Genomic DNA, 16175 nt, shown 5'->3' with positions numbered 1-16175 from the left:
GGCTTCTTGCGTGCATCAGGTACAGCACGCACACCGAAGGAGGGACAGAACTATACCACTTTCAGCAGTGCCGGGACACACTACCGTAGGCAACAGCTACAAATTGTTCCCTCCCTGCCTATTGTCTGTGCCTTTCTATCAGCCTCAGAGAGCATGACTTACTGGCTTATGGCACCTGGAAATTGGCATGATTACAACTGACGCACAGAGAAGCTGCAAAGTGGCTCCGCAGAAGAGATCGTGGTGCAGCACATTCTCCACCAGCGTGGGCTCAGGGATCTCAGCTGGGGAGAAATGCCCTTCAGGAGCCACAGAGCAGACAGCCTGCTGCTCTCCCACTCTCAAGGAGGCTGCTTTCTACAAGAGGGTAAAAAGAGTCATCATTCTCACATGCACATTGGTGTTACAGGCTGACTTAGCTGTTCTGAAGATATCCTTGGTCTACTGACCCAATAACAAAGAAGGGCATGAAACGCAGCTGCATCGTCTTTTACCACCTGCCGAGGAAAAGATTCCTCCAACTTGAGCATTGCTCCACTTGCAGGTGAGGGGAGCAGGAGCTGAAGAGGATAGGTGGACATGAAATAAGGGAAAAGCTTAACAGAAAGCAGATCTGTTGCAGACAGTGCCACAAGCTGTGTTTGAACAGCACCACCTTAGCGCACGCTTACAGTAAGGCACACCTACCTGGCAAGGGTCACACAGGCACCTATTGCTCCCCTGAGTCCCAACTCCATTTCTCAGCCACTCAATACTCTCTTCCTCGATGTTCTGCAACAGAAAAGTCACAAGACGGAAATTCAATTCATCGCAGACGTCATCAAACCTCCCGTCTCAGTGCACTCGCACTCATTTCTCTGCATGGTAAATCAGGGGAGTGCTTACTGAGTGAGCGGCATGTACTGCCAATTGCTAGCAGCAATCTATGCCTAACTCTAAACTACTAACAGTAACCTATGCCTAACGCTAAAACTAAACTTAACACTAAAACTATGCTAACACTAACATCAACAACAAAACCCAGAAGGGGGACCTAACTCCTAAAAGGGGAAGATGGAACTGGAGGCCTGCAGAACCGCGGAGGAGCAACAAGGTGGAGGAGGAGCAGATGTTAAACAATGCCACCCAGCTAATGCTGGGGGTGGGGCCGCGCGGCGGGTAAGGAGCCCAGCGCCCGGACCAGCGATGGCGGAGCTGTGACCGCGCCGATGCGGGGCCTGGCACGGTGGTGTGGTGCCAGGCCAGCTGTGCCGCAGGCGGATCCACCTCCATGGGCTCCTCTGGAGGCAGATCCACCTCCATGGGCTCCCCATGGTCGGTCACAGCGGTGGTCTGGGTGTGATGGAACCGAGCTCTCTTCCTCCTCTCCCTCCTCCACTTGATGGTCACGGCGGGCCCCCTCCTCCTCTTCGGTTCTGGGGCCCCCAGCTCCCTCTTCCCATTTAAAACCACGCTATCCTCTTCTCTCGCTCTCTTCGTGCTGGACATGGCTGCCACCTGCCCAGCACTCTCGGAGACGAGTGCGCCGGGTGGGGCGGCAGCGACCAAGGTGACAGCTGTGACATGGGGAAGGTTCTGCAGTGGCACCTGTGCTGCTGCTGGGAGTGGCATTCTGCATAGGACAAGGAGGGGGCTGGAGGACGGGGCACGGGACGGGAGCTAGAAGGCGCTCCCTGTGCCCAGCGGGCAGCCCTTCTCTCCAGCGAGCAAGAGGGCACAGGGGAGCCGACCCGAGAAAAGGGCCCTTGGCCTCTTTCACCCTCTCCACACATCACACAGAAGCAGTTCATCATAAGGGCACTGAAGTTGTATTTTCTGAATATGCAGCATTTGGGACGCTGACTTACTCCTGTATTTGTATCAAATGTAACATGGAGAGAAATGCACAATAATTTGCCATTTCTAATGAAATAAAAATGGTAAAGCAACAACTGATGTTTTCAAAATTGCTTTCATGGTTATCCTGTAAGCATGGTAATCCAAGCCTCGACCACCTACTGCTTTAACTGCAGGCACAGTAAAGCAGGTAATAATTCAACTATTATACCACTTGCATTAAGAAGCTTTTGCTTTCCCTTTCTTACTCAGAGTACAGAAACATTTCTGTTTTTTTAAGAAAAAGTTAAGAATCTAAATAATATCTCTGAGGCAAGAGACCAATCATCTGACAAATTCCACATGGGTATGAAGTATCTCACTGCGCCCACATTGCTCTCAGGAGGTGCAATGTATGAACTATGAAATTTAAAGCCATATAGCAGATTATGTCCAACAGTAACTTTCCTTCTACTTATTTATACCAGTTTCTTACTACTTGACTTCTTTCTAATTTGAAGACAGCAAGTTGTCTCACTATTTAAAACCTCTGTTTCACTGACTTAGCAACTCGCAACAAGCATCAAAACTACTTAAAAATTAATTCCTTATTGATTAAACCACACACACACACACACACACACCTGAAGGTCTACTAGGCCAAATAGTTTAGAAAACCTTCACTTTAAAAGCTTTTGGGAATTTTTGTTATGCAGCAAAAGACAGATGTTACGTGTATTTTGGTATGCTTAAAATAAGAAAACAGAAAAGGCAGCAGAAAAATTCATTAAACTCATACCCAGGTGGAAGAGGACCTTGACAGTCTGCAATTAGTGCCTGAGTTGGAGGACTTACTGGCTGCACTTGTCTTGATACTGGAGGTGTGGTGAGTGCAGCAGTTGCAGGAGCTGTTGTTGCTGCTGTTCCCCCCTCAGGGCTCGGTTCTGAAGATGTATTTGCAGCTGCACCTGCCAGTGAACCTGCACTGGCCCCATCATTCTCTGTGGACGTGGATGGAGAACCATTTACACTTCCTACGATGCCAGACATGTCAGAAGAAAAAAAATAAATCTTTAATTGGTATTTCTCTCCTTATTGGTAACCTATTTCAGAATTTGTAAGTCACAAAAGTTGACGTGCAAAAGGTGGTGGTTTGAAGTAGTGCGCACATATAGCCACATTTTCTATTTCACACACACACACAGACACACACAAAAGGCAACTTTAGCTGCACTCTGTAAAAATGCTTCAACCCAAGAACTATCAGCTATCAGCTGCACAGCTTTGATATGACAAAGAAAAGTTATTCACCAAAGCAACTTGTCTGCATTTTCTAAACATTACATGATTATAAAGAAAAAGCTACTTGCTTGCATTGATGGATTTCCCATTTAATATTTGCAACAATTTAAGAGGCAGCATGCATAACATTTTCAAGAAGATATTTGACACAACGGGGAAAAATTAAGGCTGTGGAAGGGAGAATACATGCATTCTTTAAACGCTTTCAGATTTTTTTTCCCATGCAGGCCATTTGGTAGGCAGTATTAAGAACTATACACAAGTCTTATTACTAAACTACACTGCCTTTATCTTTTAAAATAATTACTGCAGCCTAGTTTTCCGTCCAGCCTCAGTATTTATCAATTGTGACAATAAGATCACCAAAACACATGGTAGTGTATGCAACACCTATCACTGTCTTAAAGCTTTGTAGATTCTGAATTATAAGATGGACTAAAAAACATATTTATTTTCACGCAATCAGTGTTTGAAGTGCTGCTGTTTCAAATAATTTAACCAGGACTGTAGAAACAAATCACTAGTCTTTCAAGCTCCAGTATTATCTACTTGAGGCAGTTCTGTAAGTCCTTCAGCAGATTTGTTCACGGGTCTCATTAAAGTTAACTGAATGCAACAGTAGCACTCACTCATGTTCTTTTGGCACCAGCTCCAACATATTTAGCAGTATCGCTGCAATCATCACTTACCTGTCGTGGAAACAGAAATTACTTATAAGAGGAACAACAATATTGAATGCAAGCTGTTAAAATAGAAGTTATATATCCAAGAATTTACCCTGAAAAAAACTGTAGTTAAAAACACGCATCGGAAAACGTTACGTTCATTTTAAGACTGTACAGAGAATCCACAGCTTTGAAGTGGATGTCTGGCCCTAGAATACGCACCAGCTACTGATGTGGGTCTGCGGGGTGTGGGTGGAGGTGGTCAGAAAGGCCTGCGAGGTCGAGAAGGTTTGCAGCTTCCATTGGTGAGTAGTGGGGAATCACTGCCATTAACAGTCTTGTTTTTATTTGAAGCAGCATCTTCAGAGCTTTCAAGGCCATCTGAGTGAGTCCTTTGTAGGAAAAGACAGTTAATCATGAAACCTTGCTCTGCAAAAAGGTGAAAAGCAGGCAGAAGACCCAAAGAACCTGAACCCAGGGAGAAGCAGATATGCTGAATTCAAGCCTAAGCTGTCAGGAGAACTGGAATCTAAAGAAGAGATGAAACTCTGGGAAGCGTAACACAGGACCTATTATGGCAAAAGAATATTACTTAGGCTGCAATCTGAGCTCTGCCTGGGCTCCTCAAAACTAGAGGAGAATGGTCTTCTGCAGATACTCCTTACTCTTCATCCCAATTAATATCTTGCACAACTGCAAAATGCCAATATGTTCCTTCTGCAAACATTACAATTTCTGTGAAATGTTTTTGGACGACTCATGATGAAAGCAATTCCTACTCCCTCATCCCTCAAACCTTTCCCACAAAAAAGCCTTCATAGAACATATCATAAGAGGAAAATTCTACTCATTCAATTTACCTCATGCCTGCCACGTGTGCAGTGGTTTCTTATTTGTTTCTTTTTGTTCTGAGCAAATCCTCTATGTAAGATGATGTTGAAGTTCACACCTTAAAGCAGAGCTTATATACTGCTGCTCGCTGGGGATATTACAAGACAAGAAGGGGATATTTTGAGACAAAGCACCTCATCGCTCATGTTTTTCTTCTGTAATCACTCATAGGCTCCTGTCCTTGCTTTAAAACGATCTGCTACTGCTATATCATAATTCCTCATTTACAACAGTACAACACATTACATTGTTCGTAATGCTGCCTTGTTACAAATGCCTAGACATAACAGCTCTATCAGGGCAGTTCACATGGAAACTAGTATCAAAACTATGCATTTTTAAAAACTCAAGTTTACCACAAAAGCATCCAAAACTGTTCTTTGGTTAAAAACAAGCAACACCATAAATGGCTGGATAGAATATCAGCAGTCTACAAAGCCAAAATGTGAATAATAAATGTGTGCAATGGTACGGTGAAGTACCTGACGTTCACATTTGTTGTCACGATGTTCTGCTAAACTTAATTATCTCTGGGAAAAAAACACAACAAGTGGAGCTTCTACTAAACTGAATCTTTTGGGAAAAGTAATATATGTATTACTTTTTGGAAATGTAATATATATCTATTTTAAATGTTTCCATCAATATTTTCTTTTCAAATGTGGAATCTGAACAATTGCCACATTTTGCCACATTTTGCCATCAGTACTTATTCATAGGCAGAATTTCAATAATGCTTCAGATTACATAGTGTGACAGTATTTTCTTGATTGAGCTAAAAGAAATGGGACAGATAAGAGTATTTTAAAATCTTCATTTAATCTTACTTAATATATTCTTCTTTGTTTTCTTCCGTCACAAGAATGTTGCTACCATTTGGCTTCAAATCATGGCTTTGGATTTCACCTAGAATTTCTTTAGCAACTGAGAAAAACATTTCCAAGCCACATTCTTCAATATCATTCTCTCTGCAAGGATGAAAATGTAATTATAAATAACCAGGTCCAGACTGTGCACGCAGTAGAAGAGATGGGTACGAAGAATATAAGGACTTTTCTTATCTGTTTAGAGCTCACGAATCAAGTTAAGGAAACGTTACACAATAACTGTGGTTTTGTAAGATTTACAGACTACACCTCACTGATGTGCATAAGCAAACTGTGCACTAGGTACAGTTGTATCCTTAAATTCATCTGTCACTGGGCTGACAAATTACCCACCGCCTCTAAGTGGAATGCCTATAGAATACAAAAACCTTTCAAGTAATGACATTGTTGTATGTTTCATTACCTGCTGCCTTGTGAAGTAATAGCAGATAAGAAGGAAAAGACTCAGAATGCTTAATGAATTATCTTCAACTCCAGTATATTTATGGGACTATCTTGTAAATCAAAATATTCCAAGCTCCTAAGTTAACAAAATAATACGTTCCTGAGAAAGAGGAATTTTCTCATTAGAAACTTCAAAATAAGAAGAACCTTCATTCAACAAACACTGCTCAGATTTCTGTTCTCTCTATATGGTTTAATAGCCAGAATAACAGGTGCAACATTGCAATTTCTATGTTGGTATGTGCTTCTCTATAGCAGTGATGCACATATGCAGGGGTGCTGTACTGGGGCAGGCAGGGACAAGGTTGCTGTTCCCACGGCAGCCACACGGTGCTGTGCTCTGCACTTGCTGCCAGAGCAGCACTGGTATCACAGCCATGTTTTGGCTCCTGCCAAGAGTGCTGGCACAGCATCAACTCTGCAGCCCCTGAGCCAGCAGGCTGGGCGTGGGCAAGAGGAGGGGGAAGGACATCAGCAGGGCACTGATCTAAACTGATTGAAGGGATATCGCATACCATACGATGCCACACACAGCATGAGGAGCTGGGGAAGGGCCACAACATGTACTGAGGCCTTGCTTTCCAAGGGGTGGCCAAACACTGCTTACTACTGAGAGAAGCTGTGGATTTCCCATCCCTGGGGGTCTCCAAGGCCAGGCTGGATGGCACCCTGGGCAAGCTGATCTAGTGGCTGGCAACCCTGCTGGCAGCAGTGGAGCTGGAACCAGGTGGACTTTGAGGTCCCTTCCAACCCAGGCCATTCTATGATGAGCAGAGGATAATTGTTTTCTCTCCTTGTATGGCCTTTGTTTGGTGTTTTTCTTTTTCCTCCTTTTCCTTTAAATTGTCCTTATCTCAACCTATGAGCATTTCGTTCATTTATTTTCCAACCACATTTTCTCTCCCCGTCTTCCTTTGAGGGGCAGTAACAGCATGGTGTGGTGGTGTTCTGTTGACAGCTGCTGTGAAACCACCACTTGATGAACATTTCCCCAACATAAAATGCAAATGCCCTTAACTATAAACATAGAAACATCATTACTGAAAACATCACCGTGATGTATTTAGTGCTGTGATGCAACAGTGCTTCTCAATTTGATCTCTCCAAAATACAATACAAAACCTCAGGAGAGCTGATGGATGGCAAAATAAAGTTACTTCTTCCTTTCAAATGAGACACCTGCTCTAACTGACTCAGCTTGAGCAGAGGGGCCTCACTAGATGAACTCTCAAGGTCTTTCCAAACAAAGTAATTCTGCAGATTTTCTCAAAAAGTGGGACCAGAAAGTGATTCAACATTATTGCAAAGCTTCCTGGGAATTTGCATCATTTGCTTTTTTGGTGATTAATAAAAAGGTATCCTCCCTGCCAGGTGTGATTTTTTTACCGCACATTTACAGTGATTTCCTTCAGCAGTGCTGGTAAGCAGGTCCAGCTACTGACCTCTGCATTTAGAGCTCAGTGCACACTGCTTAGAGGTCTGAAGGTTCTTCTCTGAAATGCTCAGGTACTTCCGTGTTTACTCAAAAGGGGCAAAGCCTTTCATGGACTCCAGATTAGAAGACTTCTGTATCAGTACAGATGCTGTAATTGACATGTAGTTTGTATTTTCTCTAGAGACAGCTTTCAGAAAAGTTCTTGCTACAGCCCTAAGTTTCCTCATTGCTTTTTTTTCTGAGGCAATGAGCTAGAAATTAAAAAAAAAAATTCGAACAGCCAAACTAGCCAAAAAGAAACCCCCTCAAAATACTAAGTGTAAATTAATAAAAGCATAGGTAGCCAGCAGAGTGGATAAATTTGAAACTAACACTTAGAGTGAAATGCAAAAGTTGTTTTTGACAAGTTCTGAGTTTTTTATTTCCCTGCTTCCTATGTAAGCTTCTCCTGGTAGGACTGCTGGTCCTACTTGGAAACCTACTCAAACTTTTTGTACTTGAAAAGCTCACACAAACTATCACCTGAATGCTGTCTGGCAATGCTGCACACTTTGAAGTAAAGGTGAGGAGGAGGAAAAAGTAATCTGTAATGTCTACAAGTTCTCTTCCATGCCATTGACAAGCAGCTTAGTACTGGTATTCAGAAGGCTCTGTGCTCTCTTTTGATCCATTATAGTAACACATGCATCAAAAGAACTATACAGAGAATAAAAACAACACACTTCTGCACCAAAAGACCTTCAGGTTATCAGATGTTATTTAAAAAAAACCAAAACACTGTTTTGAAATGTGCAAATGATAGTGCTGAGCAAGTGTCCAGCTCACCTTTACTACACAGACAAATGCAAAGAGGTGACTATGTTTACAAAAGGTTATACTGCTCTTTCACTCTTAGACTCTCCACAGAACGTTAATGGAGTGACATTGTTCTTAAGGTAAATTTTGTTACAGATGGTACTTATTAGAATTTATTCACAAGTTCTTTGCCCCTCGATTAAAGACCAATTAGTGTAAATTTCTTTCCTGTAGCTTTCTCTCACTGTTGTATTTGCTTGATTTCTAAAATCCAGTAAGTCACAGGATAACAAGGATAAAGAAAAAAATACACACCTACTTGAGATTCTTTAATCTCAAGAATCAAGCCTTCGATCTTTTTTTCCCTTTCAGGTCTCAATTTCATGGCATCTTTACTCAAATGCCAACTACTGAAGTTTCCTAATGAAATGTTCACTTACTGCACCTTCTAGCAGCACATTACCCAGCTCAGAACATGCTACCTTTTCAAAACTGATCCAAAAGTCCTATTTCAACTTGTAAATATCTCAAAAGCTCTTTCACCCTTTCTTCCTTGCTTACAATAACAATCCCAAGATTAATCACCAGAGATGCACTACTTTTCGTCTTTCACATTTCTGCTTTTTAAAAATGCATTCATCTCCTAAGCTTTTTAAAAAACGCTTCATCATTCTTGAGTGAAATACGTTTTACCTCTCTAGACACTTAAACCAGCCTAAGTTTTCAGATTTTTAAAGAATTATTATTTATCATTATAGCAGTAGAAGTTTTAACTGACTATTTATCCCTTCTATTCCTCAGTCCCCAGTTCCTGCTTTTAAGTGTCAGGAAAAAAAAAAAAAAACACCACTTGTTATTAGAACAACTGGTGCATAACAACCCTGGAAGCTTGCTCTTACAAAATTAGTACCGAACTACAATGCTTTAAAACTAAATGCTGTTTAAAATTATTTCTACGGAATTTTTTTTTGAAGTTTCCAACACAGTTCTCGTCTTTGTGCAAAAAAACCCCCAAACATATATATATATATATTTATATTTATATTTATTTCATGGACACAGTGACACTTGGAGACAGAATTTCACATTTTTGCATGATCTTTAGATAAACAAGCATGGCTGTATGCTAACTGTTAGTTTTTGTTAGTCTCTGTTCAAATAACATTATTAAGGTGTCAGGGCATTAAGAATGACATACAGGTAACAGATTTCTTCAATTCAACTTCTCATGCCCACTACTAATATGTTTTAGTACAATACCTGTTGAAATGAGTCTTCAAATAATGTTTTTCTGTCAGATGGGCTCTAGGGAGACAAGAAGGGCAGTAAGGTGACAAAGTTGAAGGGACAGGCTACTTGGGGAGATTGCAAGGAAGTTGCTAAGGTATGCAGGGAGGAAGTTAGGACGGCAAAAGTCCAACTTGAACTCAGACTGGCCACCACAGTAAGAGAGTAAGAAATCCTCTTATAAATATATCAATGGTAAGAGAAGGACCAAGGAGAATTTCCATCCTTTACTTGATGCAGCGGGGAATGTGAGCACTGAGGATAAGCAGAAGTCTGAGGTCCTCAACGCCTTCTTTACACCTGCCTTTAAAAGGCAGATCAGTTATCATCAGGGCACTTTGTGCCCCGATCCCGAAGACTGGGATGCTACGCAGAATACACCCCTGGTGATTCAGGTGGAGACAGTCAGAGAGCTCCTCCTCCATCTGGACTGTCACAAGCCCATGGGACCGGATGGGCTCCATCCTAGGGCGCTGAGGGAGCTGGTGAGGGTGATTGCTGAGCCACTCTCCACTATCTACCAGTGCACCTGGTTAACTGGACAGGTACCAGTACTTCTTGTGATTCCCATCTACAAGAAGGGCTGTAAGGAGGATCTGGGGAACTACAAGCCAGTCCCCAGTCACGGGAAAGTTATGGAGCAAATCATCTTGGGTGAGATCTCATGGTATGTGCGTGGCATCCAGGGGATCAGGCCCAACCAGCACAGGTTCATGAAAGGCAGGTCGTCCTTGTCAAACCTCATCTCCTTCTATGACTGGGTGACCAGCCTGGTAGATGAGGGAAAGGCTATTTATTGATGTAGTCTGCCTAGACTTCAGCAAAGCCTTTTCCATGGTCTCCCACAGTATTCTCCTGGGGAAACTGGCTGCCCATGGCCTGGACAGGTATAGCCTTCTTTGGCTAAGGAACTGCTAGAGGGCTGCACCCAAAGGGTAGTGGTTAATGGAGCTAAATCCAGCTGGCAACCCCAGGGGTCGGTACTGGGGCCCATCTTGTTTGATATCTTTACTGATGACCTAGATGAAGGGATTGAGTGTACTCTCAGTATGTTTGCAGATGACTCCAAGTTGGGAGGTGGTGCTGACCTGCCTGAAGGCAGAGAGGCACTTCACAGGGATCTAGATAAGCTGGATCGCTGGGCTGAGGTTCAACAAGGCCAAGTGCCAGGTCCTGCACTTTGGCCACAACAACCCCATGCAGTGCTATAGGCTTGGGGCTGAGCAGCTGGATGACTGTGAAGAGGAAGGGACCTGGGAGTACTGGTTGATGTCCGGCTGAACAGGAGCCAACAGTGTGCCCAGGTGGCCAAGAGGGCCAACAGCATCCTGGCCTGCATTAGAAATAGTGTGGCCAGCAGCGGGGAGGGAATCATCCCCCTGTACTCAGCTCTGGTGAGGCTGCATCTCAAGTACTGTGTCCAGTTTCGGGCCCTTCACTACAAAAAAGACACTGAGGCCTCAATGTCCAGAGAAGGGCAACAGAACTGATGAGGGGTCTGGAGCACAAATCTTATGTGGAGCGGCTCAGGGAGCTGGGATTGTTTAGTCCGGAGAAGAGGCGGCTCAGAGGAGACCTTACTGCACTCTACAATTTCCTGAAGGGAGGTTGTGATGATGAGGAGGGGTTTGGCCTCTTCTCCCAGGTGACAAACAGGACCCAAGAACGGCCACAAGTTGTACTGGAGGAGGTTTAGGTTAGACCTCTCTGAGGTTTTTCTCAGAGTGGTCAGGCACTGGAATGGCTGCCCAGGGAGGTGGTGGAGTTGCTGTCCCTGGCAGTGTTCAAGGGGCATCTGCATGAGGAGCTACAAGATGAGATTTAGTGCTTGTGGTGACAATGGTGATGGGAGGATGGTTGGACTAGATGATCTTGTAGGTCATTTCCAACCTTGTGATTCTATAATTCTATGCATCTACCAATTCAAACAATAATTAATTCCTTCCTTCTTCACAGATCTTAACAACTTGGTTTCCTCTTCCTCTCAACACTCTCTCTTCATCCAGATGCTAGCAAGTCCTCTTGGATGCTTTCAACTGCTCAGCAAAATGAAAAATCAGGGAAATTGTTCTCTACTCTGGGAGAGTTCCAAAGCTTTTTGACCAGGGGTAAAACTTGGGTACCTCACATTATTTTTTTCCAACTGTTGGAACTATCTTTTTTTATGTGCACATTACATATTTTCACATTTATCAACAGTTCTTGGAGATCCTAGAGAAAAAAACCAAAGGACATTCTTCCTTATTTCTCCTATTGCTTGGCTACTACTTTGTGCTCCTCCATGACAGTGACACTACTAGCTTATTCATTATTGCTTCTATTTTTAAAATAAGGAATATGCATTTTTTTTTCCATGCAATTCCTTGAAAATTAGTAAAGGACAAACCTCAAGCTTTTGAGAGGTCTGAACTGGTCATGAAAAGCATCCAGAAGCTCAGAGGCTTATCCAAAGCTAATCTGAAAATTTCCAAATGTCTTTGCTCTAGAGAGAGGCACAGAAACCCGTTGGATCAGGACTCCCATCACTAACTGGGCTTGCCTCTCTCACTCTGCTCCCTCACCAAACATCCAGGACTGGTTTTTACCATGTCCTTGCTGAAGAGCACACAAGATACGCAAGCACACCGTTCTCCCTAGGAAAAACATGGCTCCTAGGCATCTACACTGCAAACCTATAACAGATGTTTAAGTCTTATAGGAATCAGAACAACTTAAAACGTATGCCTGAGGCCCCTGTTTAGCAGTAACGGCTTGCTGAATTTGGGCTCACAATATGATTCCAACTTGTCACCTTCCTGCCTTCCAACTGCCTTCACTGTGCCTTGAAGCTAAGATCCAATGCCTTAATGCCCTTATGTAACGGCATCTACTTCATAAAACACAGAGGAAGGAGCGTCTCAGTAACATACATCACACACCAGCCAGGCTGGTAAAGATAGGTAACTCTTCTGTGACAGCTTCATTGGAACGTTATTGTATTAGCCTTGGTATCACCCGGAACTCATTCCATTCACTGCTTTGAGGGGTCAGAGCCTAAACTCTTCTAAAAGACCACATATCATCATGAAATCAGGTACACCTGATACAACCACACCACTAAGGCTCCTTTGCTAAACTTCAGTGGTTCCCAATGCTTGCTTAAAAAATAAAATCCAGCGAGAATATCAAGCGCCAACACTTTCCTCAGTATCCCAGCATCCCTGCCTTGTCCATCTCTGGCCAGCAGGACTAAATTCAAAGCAGCGCATACCACAATTCCACACAGGTAGCTTGAAGCTATGTTTAATCTTGCAGATCAGAGCTCAATAAACATTGGATTGGCACAAGTCACTCACACAGAACAGTGGCTCTGCTATCACCAGTACCTGCTATACATCAAGAAGGAATGTGCTGAGGAAAATGAACACAGCAGCATACAACTAAGAGTTCCTCATGACTGTCAGCACTGAAAGCAAAGCAGGCTGAAGAAAAACCTCAGGTAAATCCATAGAGAACAGCAAAGCAGGGAGGACAAAGAACATGGACTGATCCTGAACCGAACACATTAGAGAACAAGAGCCTTGAGAGGACTAGTTGGTTACACAGATAAACAATACGCACACCTGAAATGGTGATTTCTTCTGAAGACTCTAGGGTGTTCCTCATAAAGAAAAAAGATAATACATTAAAAAAATCAGGATGGATATAATCTGAAAATTTTTTTCAACTGACCTGGCATCCTGGGGCAAACTGAAGACAAGACAGGACACCAATACAGAAAAAAAAAGAACTAACAGCATAGGGGGGTGCCACAGAGAAACTGGAAAGTGACCAAATCTCTGCTCAGGTAGAAACCATTGTGTGAAGTAGACAGCTTTTGCCAATGAGGAGCACAGTGGGAGGTTGAGGATGAGGAAGGATGCCATCTGTAGCACAGACATTCACACCAGTGGCATAGAGTAGCGCAGAGCTACAATTTCAAAGTGATTGTAAGGTTTTATTTAACAATGCTGTTGTGTGGGATGAGCTCAAACAAGCTGCAAGTGACTGATTAATCAATGCATCTCAGTGACCTCAAAACCTGATTGTCTTGGAAAAAATAAACAGAACACGCCATCTCAAATAGCATATAATCAATCTACAGAATTTAATCCAGCAGGCAGTCCTGTGACCAAATTTTGTGCTGGCAGCAAACTCTTCTTATGACCATTAGGAACATTCCCAGTTACAGAGCTACCACAACTTGGGCAGAAAATATACAGACCCACCTGGGAGAATAGAAAATAAAGAAGCAACTTACCCTCCCCTTATCCAACTCCACTCTCACATTTAGAAGTGAAACTACAACTTTAAATGCCATGAAAAAATGAGGGAAAAAAAAAAAATCATCTGGTATTTTCCAGGCAAACACCAAGATCATAGAATCACAGAATGTCCCAAGTTGTACGGCATCCACAAGGATCATCAAGTCCAACCTCGTGCTCCAGGAAGGACCACCCAAACACAAACGGTCTTTAAGCTGCAGCAGCTCAGGACCAGGCCCACAGCCCTGGGGAGCCTGCTCCACAACCACTGGTATCAGATGCAGCAAGCACAGGGAGCAGGCAGGTAGGCACAGCAAAGCAGCAAGCAAAGACCAATCTCTGAGAGGGGGCCTGCTTACAGAAGTAAACCTGGGGCCAACTACAGAAAGCCCTCTGGAAGGCCCAGAAAGGCTCTGGGGTAGCTGTTAGCTCATCAGCAATAATAACATCATCAGATGGTGGATCGTCTGATGGCGCAGTCACAGCTTTGGACAGAAATTGAGCAAAACATGAAGACTGAATTACTCGAGAACAACAGCAACATTAACCCCACAATGCCCTTATTACTGAGCTAATTAATTCCCAGGTAGTTAGAAACAGATTTGGAGTCTACGCACTTTCTCCTTGCCCACAGAAAAAAAAATAGTCCAAGTTACAGAATGGCGGGGCAGAAATTATAGGCTGTAATGTAACAAGCTCCAATCTCCACGCATAATTACGTCTTATACTATTGCCTTTGAAATTCAAGGCTCAGATCAGGAACAAGCCTGCATCTTCATACTGTCACAAGGGTCAGTTATATCCTCACATCAAACAATACAGGATTACGGAGAAGAGCCAAAGAGGTGTCGTCTACAGAAGCGGAGAAGTAAAATTCAGGCAGGACTGAGAAAAAAAAAAGCTGTTTGCAGCAACGCGTACTACTGAATAACTTTGAGTGTTTGAAATTACAGAAGACGTTGAATAGCAACTGAAGAGGACTTGTTTCAAATCACTCATGGGAGATCTGTGCTTTTTACTAACTAATCTCAACCTATTACCATGGTAGCTGTTACTGAAACAACTTCTGCTCAAGAAGTCATCTTTTAGTTCCATGCTCCTGAGATCACCGGAATACTGCTCTCAGTCTTTGAAATTTAACAGACAATTATATAAATATTATAAATATTATAAATATTATATATTTATTATGTATATAATAATCCTGAACAACAGATAGTAGCACACTAGGTTGACTTTGCGAGTTAGGATTCTTACAGGAACAACAGTTTTCATCACTTCCTTCGTTTTGGCATACAGAACAGCTAAAGAAAAAGCAGTTCTCAAGTAATTCTGATGCTTGGAGCATCCGCTTCTTCAAGTTTAAAGGAAAATCGTTGAAGAGATGCTTTTGTATTAGTTTTGCTTGGATTCTGAAAGGCAACATGCTAGGAGGCAGTGGGTTCGTTTCTCACCGAACAGATGTTACAGTCCCACTGACCTTCCTTTTTAGCAAAGCCAGATCCAAATTTCCCTCGTGCAGTATTATGTTTGGCTTTGAAACTTGCAGTACATTCAGTGAATGGGGCGCCACGTGTTTCCCACATAGCTGGATTTGGGCTCTGGCATGAAACATAATTCTTTGCAGTTGTTTGGAAGAGCAACAACTTACCTGTTAAGGGAGCTTCATGAAGATTTTGTGCTCTCTGAGAACTATCTGACATAGCATCTGTTCCATAGCTTTTAGCAGACCACCAATGAGATGATACACTCACACCGGAGTTATTACATTTCATTTCCTGAATGTCATTCTGTTAAAAACAGTGTTTCAATTAAGAGAATGTAAAGGTATTCCATAGGTATTTGAAGAAAACCTAAGGAATGATCCCTACTCTCTTGCTGTTTAAAAGCATGTTTAAGGTCTGAGAAAAAAATAAAGAGTTAACTGCTGGAATAATTCAAGATCTGCCCGTCCTGTACAGAACTCTGAGACTGTTCTCCAAAGCTAGAAAAAGCCCAGAACCAAGAGGACGATAGCCAAGCTGATGAAAGCGGGACTCTTTCTTGTTCACACAGTCCTTAGAAAGGCTCCCTCCGCATCTCTGAGTCCCCAGTCAGAGTTTATAGGCAACAAGTTTTACTCTCGCACTCAATTTCAGCAGATGTTCAGAGCAGATGTTTTCATGAGTCGTGCACTAGTCCAGAAAGAATGTCTGTCCAATGCTTGGATCACCAAGTACCTACCATAAAAAAAAAAATCAACTGTTCTGCATTGAATATAGTGACAAAGTTATTTACCTTTAAAGCCTCCACTTGCTGACAGAGCATCTGAAGTAAAGACTGGGCATCTTCTGCCCGCTGAGGGAGAGTTTTAGGAGAAAACTGGAAAAAA

At 42.8% G+C, this 16175-nt stretch overlaps 1 protein-coding gene across 12 annotated transcripts in view; it reads right to left on the bottom strand.

Moving 5' to 3' along the window:
- The window catches only part of LOC149915407 (RANBP2-like and GRIP domain-containing protein 8), a 30053-nt gene that overhangs the window by 849 nt on the left and 13029 nt on the right, over nt 1-16175 (bottom strand). For 10 of the 12 annotated variants that reach the window (XM_090121257.1, XM_090121251.1, XM_090121254.1 and 7 more), the window contains 6 exons: nt 16082-16165; nt 15456-15594; nt 2671-2849; nt 688-771; nt 450-560; nt 163-357 (listed from right to left, as the gene is read on the bottom strand). In XM_090121257.1, the coding sequence (XP_089977383.1) occupies nt 163-357; nt 450-560; nt 688-771; nt 2671-2849; nt 15456-15594; nt 16082-16165 (792 nt within the window). The remainder of the gene's footprint in view (nt 1-162; nt 358-449; nt 561-687; nt 772-2670; nt 2850-15455; nt 15595-16081; nt 16166-16175) is intronic. The other 2 variants (XM_090121260.1, XM_090121261.1) reach the window with 2 other exon arrangements.

Source organism: Phasianus colchicus, chromosome 19 (assembly GCF_987193195.1).
Source record: "Phasianus colchicus chromosome 19, bPhaCol1.hap1.1, whole genome shotgun sequence".
NCBI classification, from domain to species: domain Eukaryota; kingdom Metazoa; phylum Chordata; class Aves; order Galliformes; family Phasianidae; genus Phasianus; species Phasianus colchicus.
Note: the sequence above shows the minus strand (reverse complement) of the source record. Positions and strands in the feature narration are given on the sequence as shown.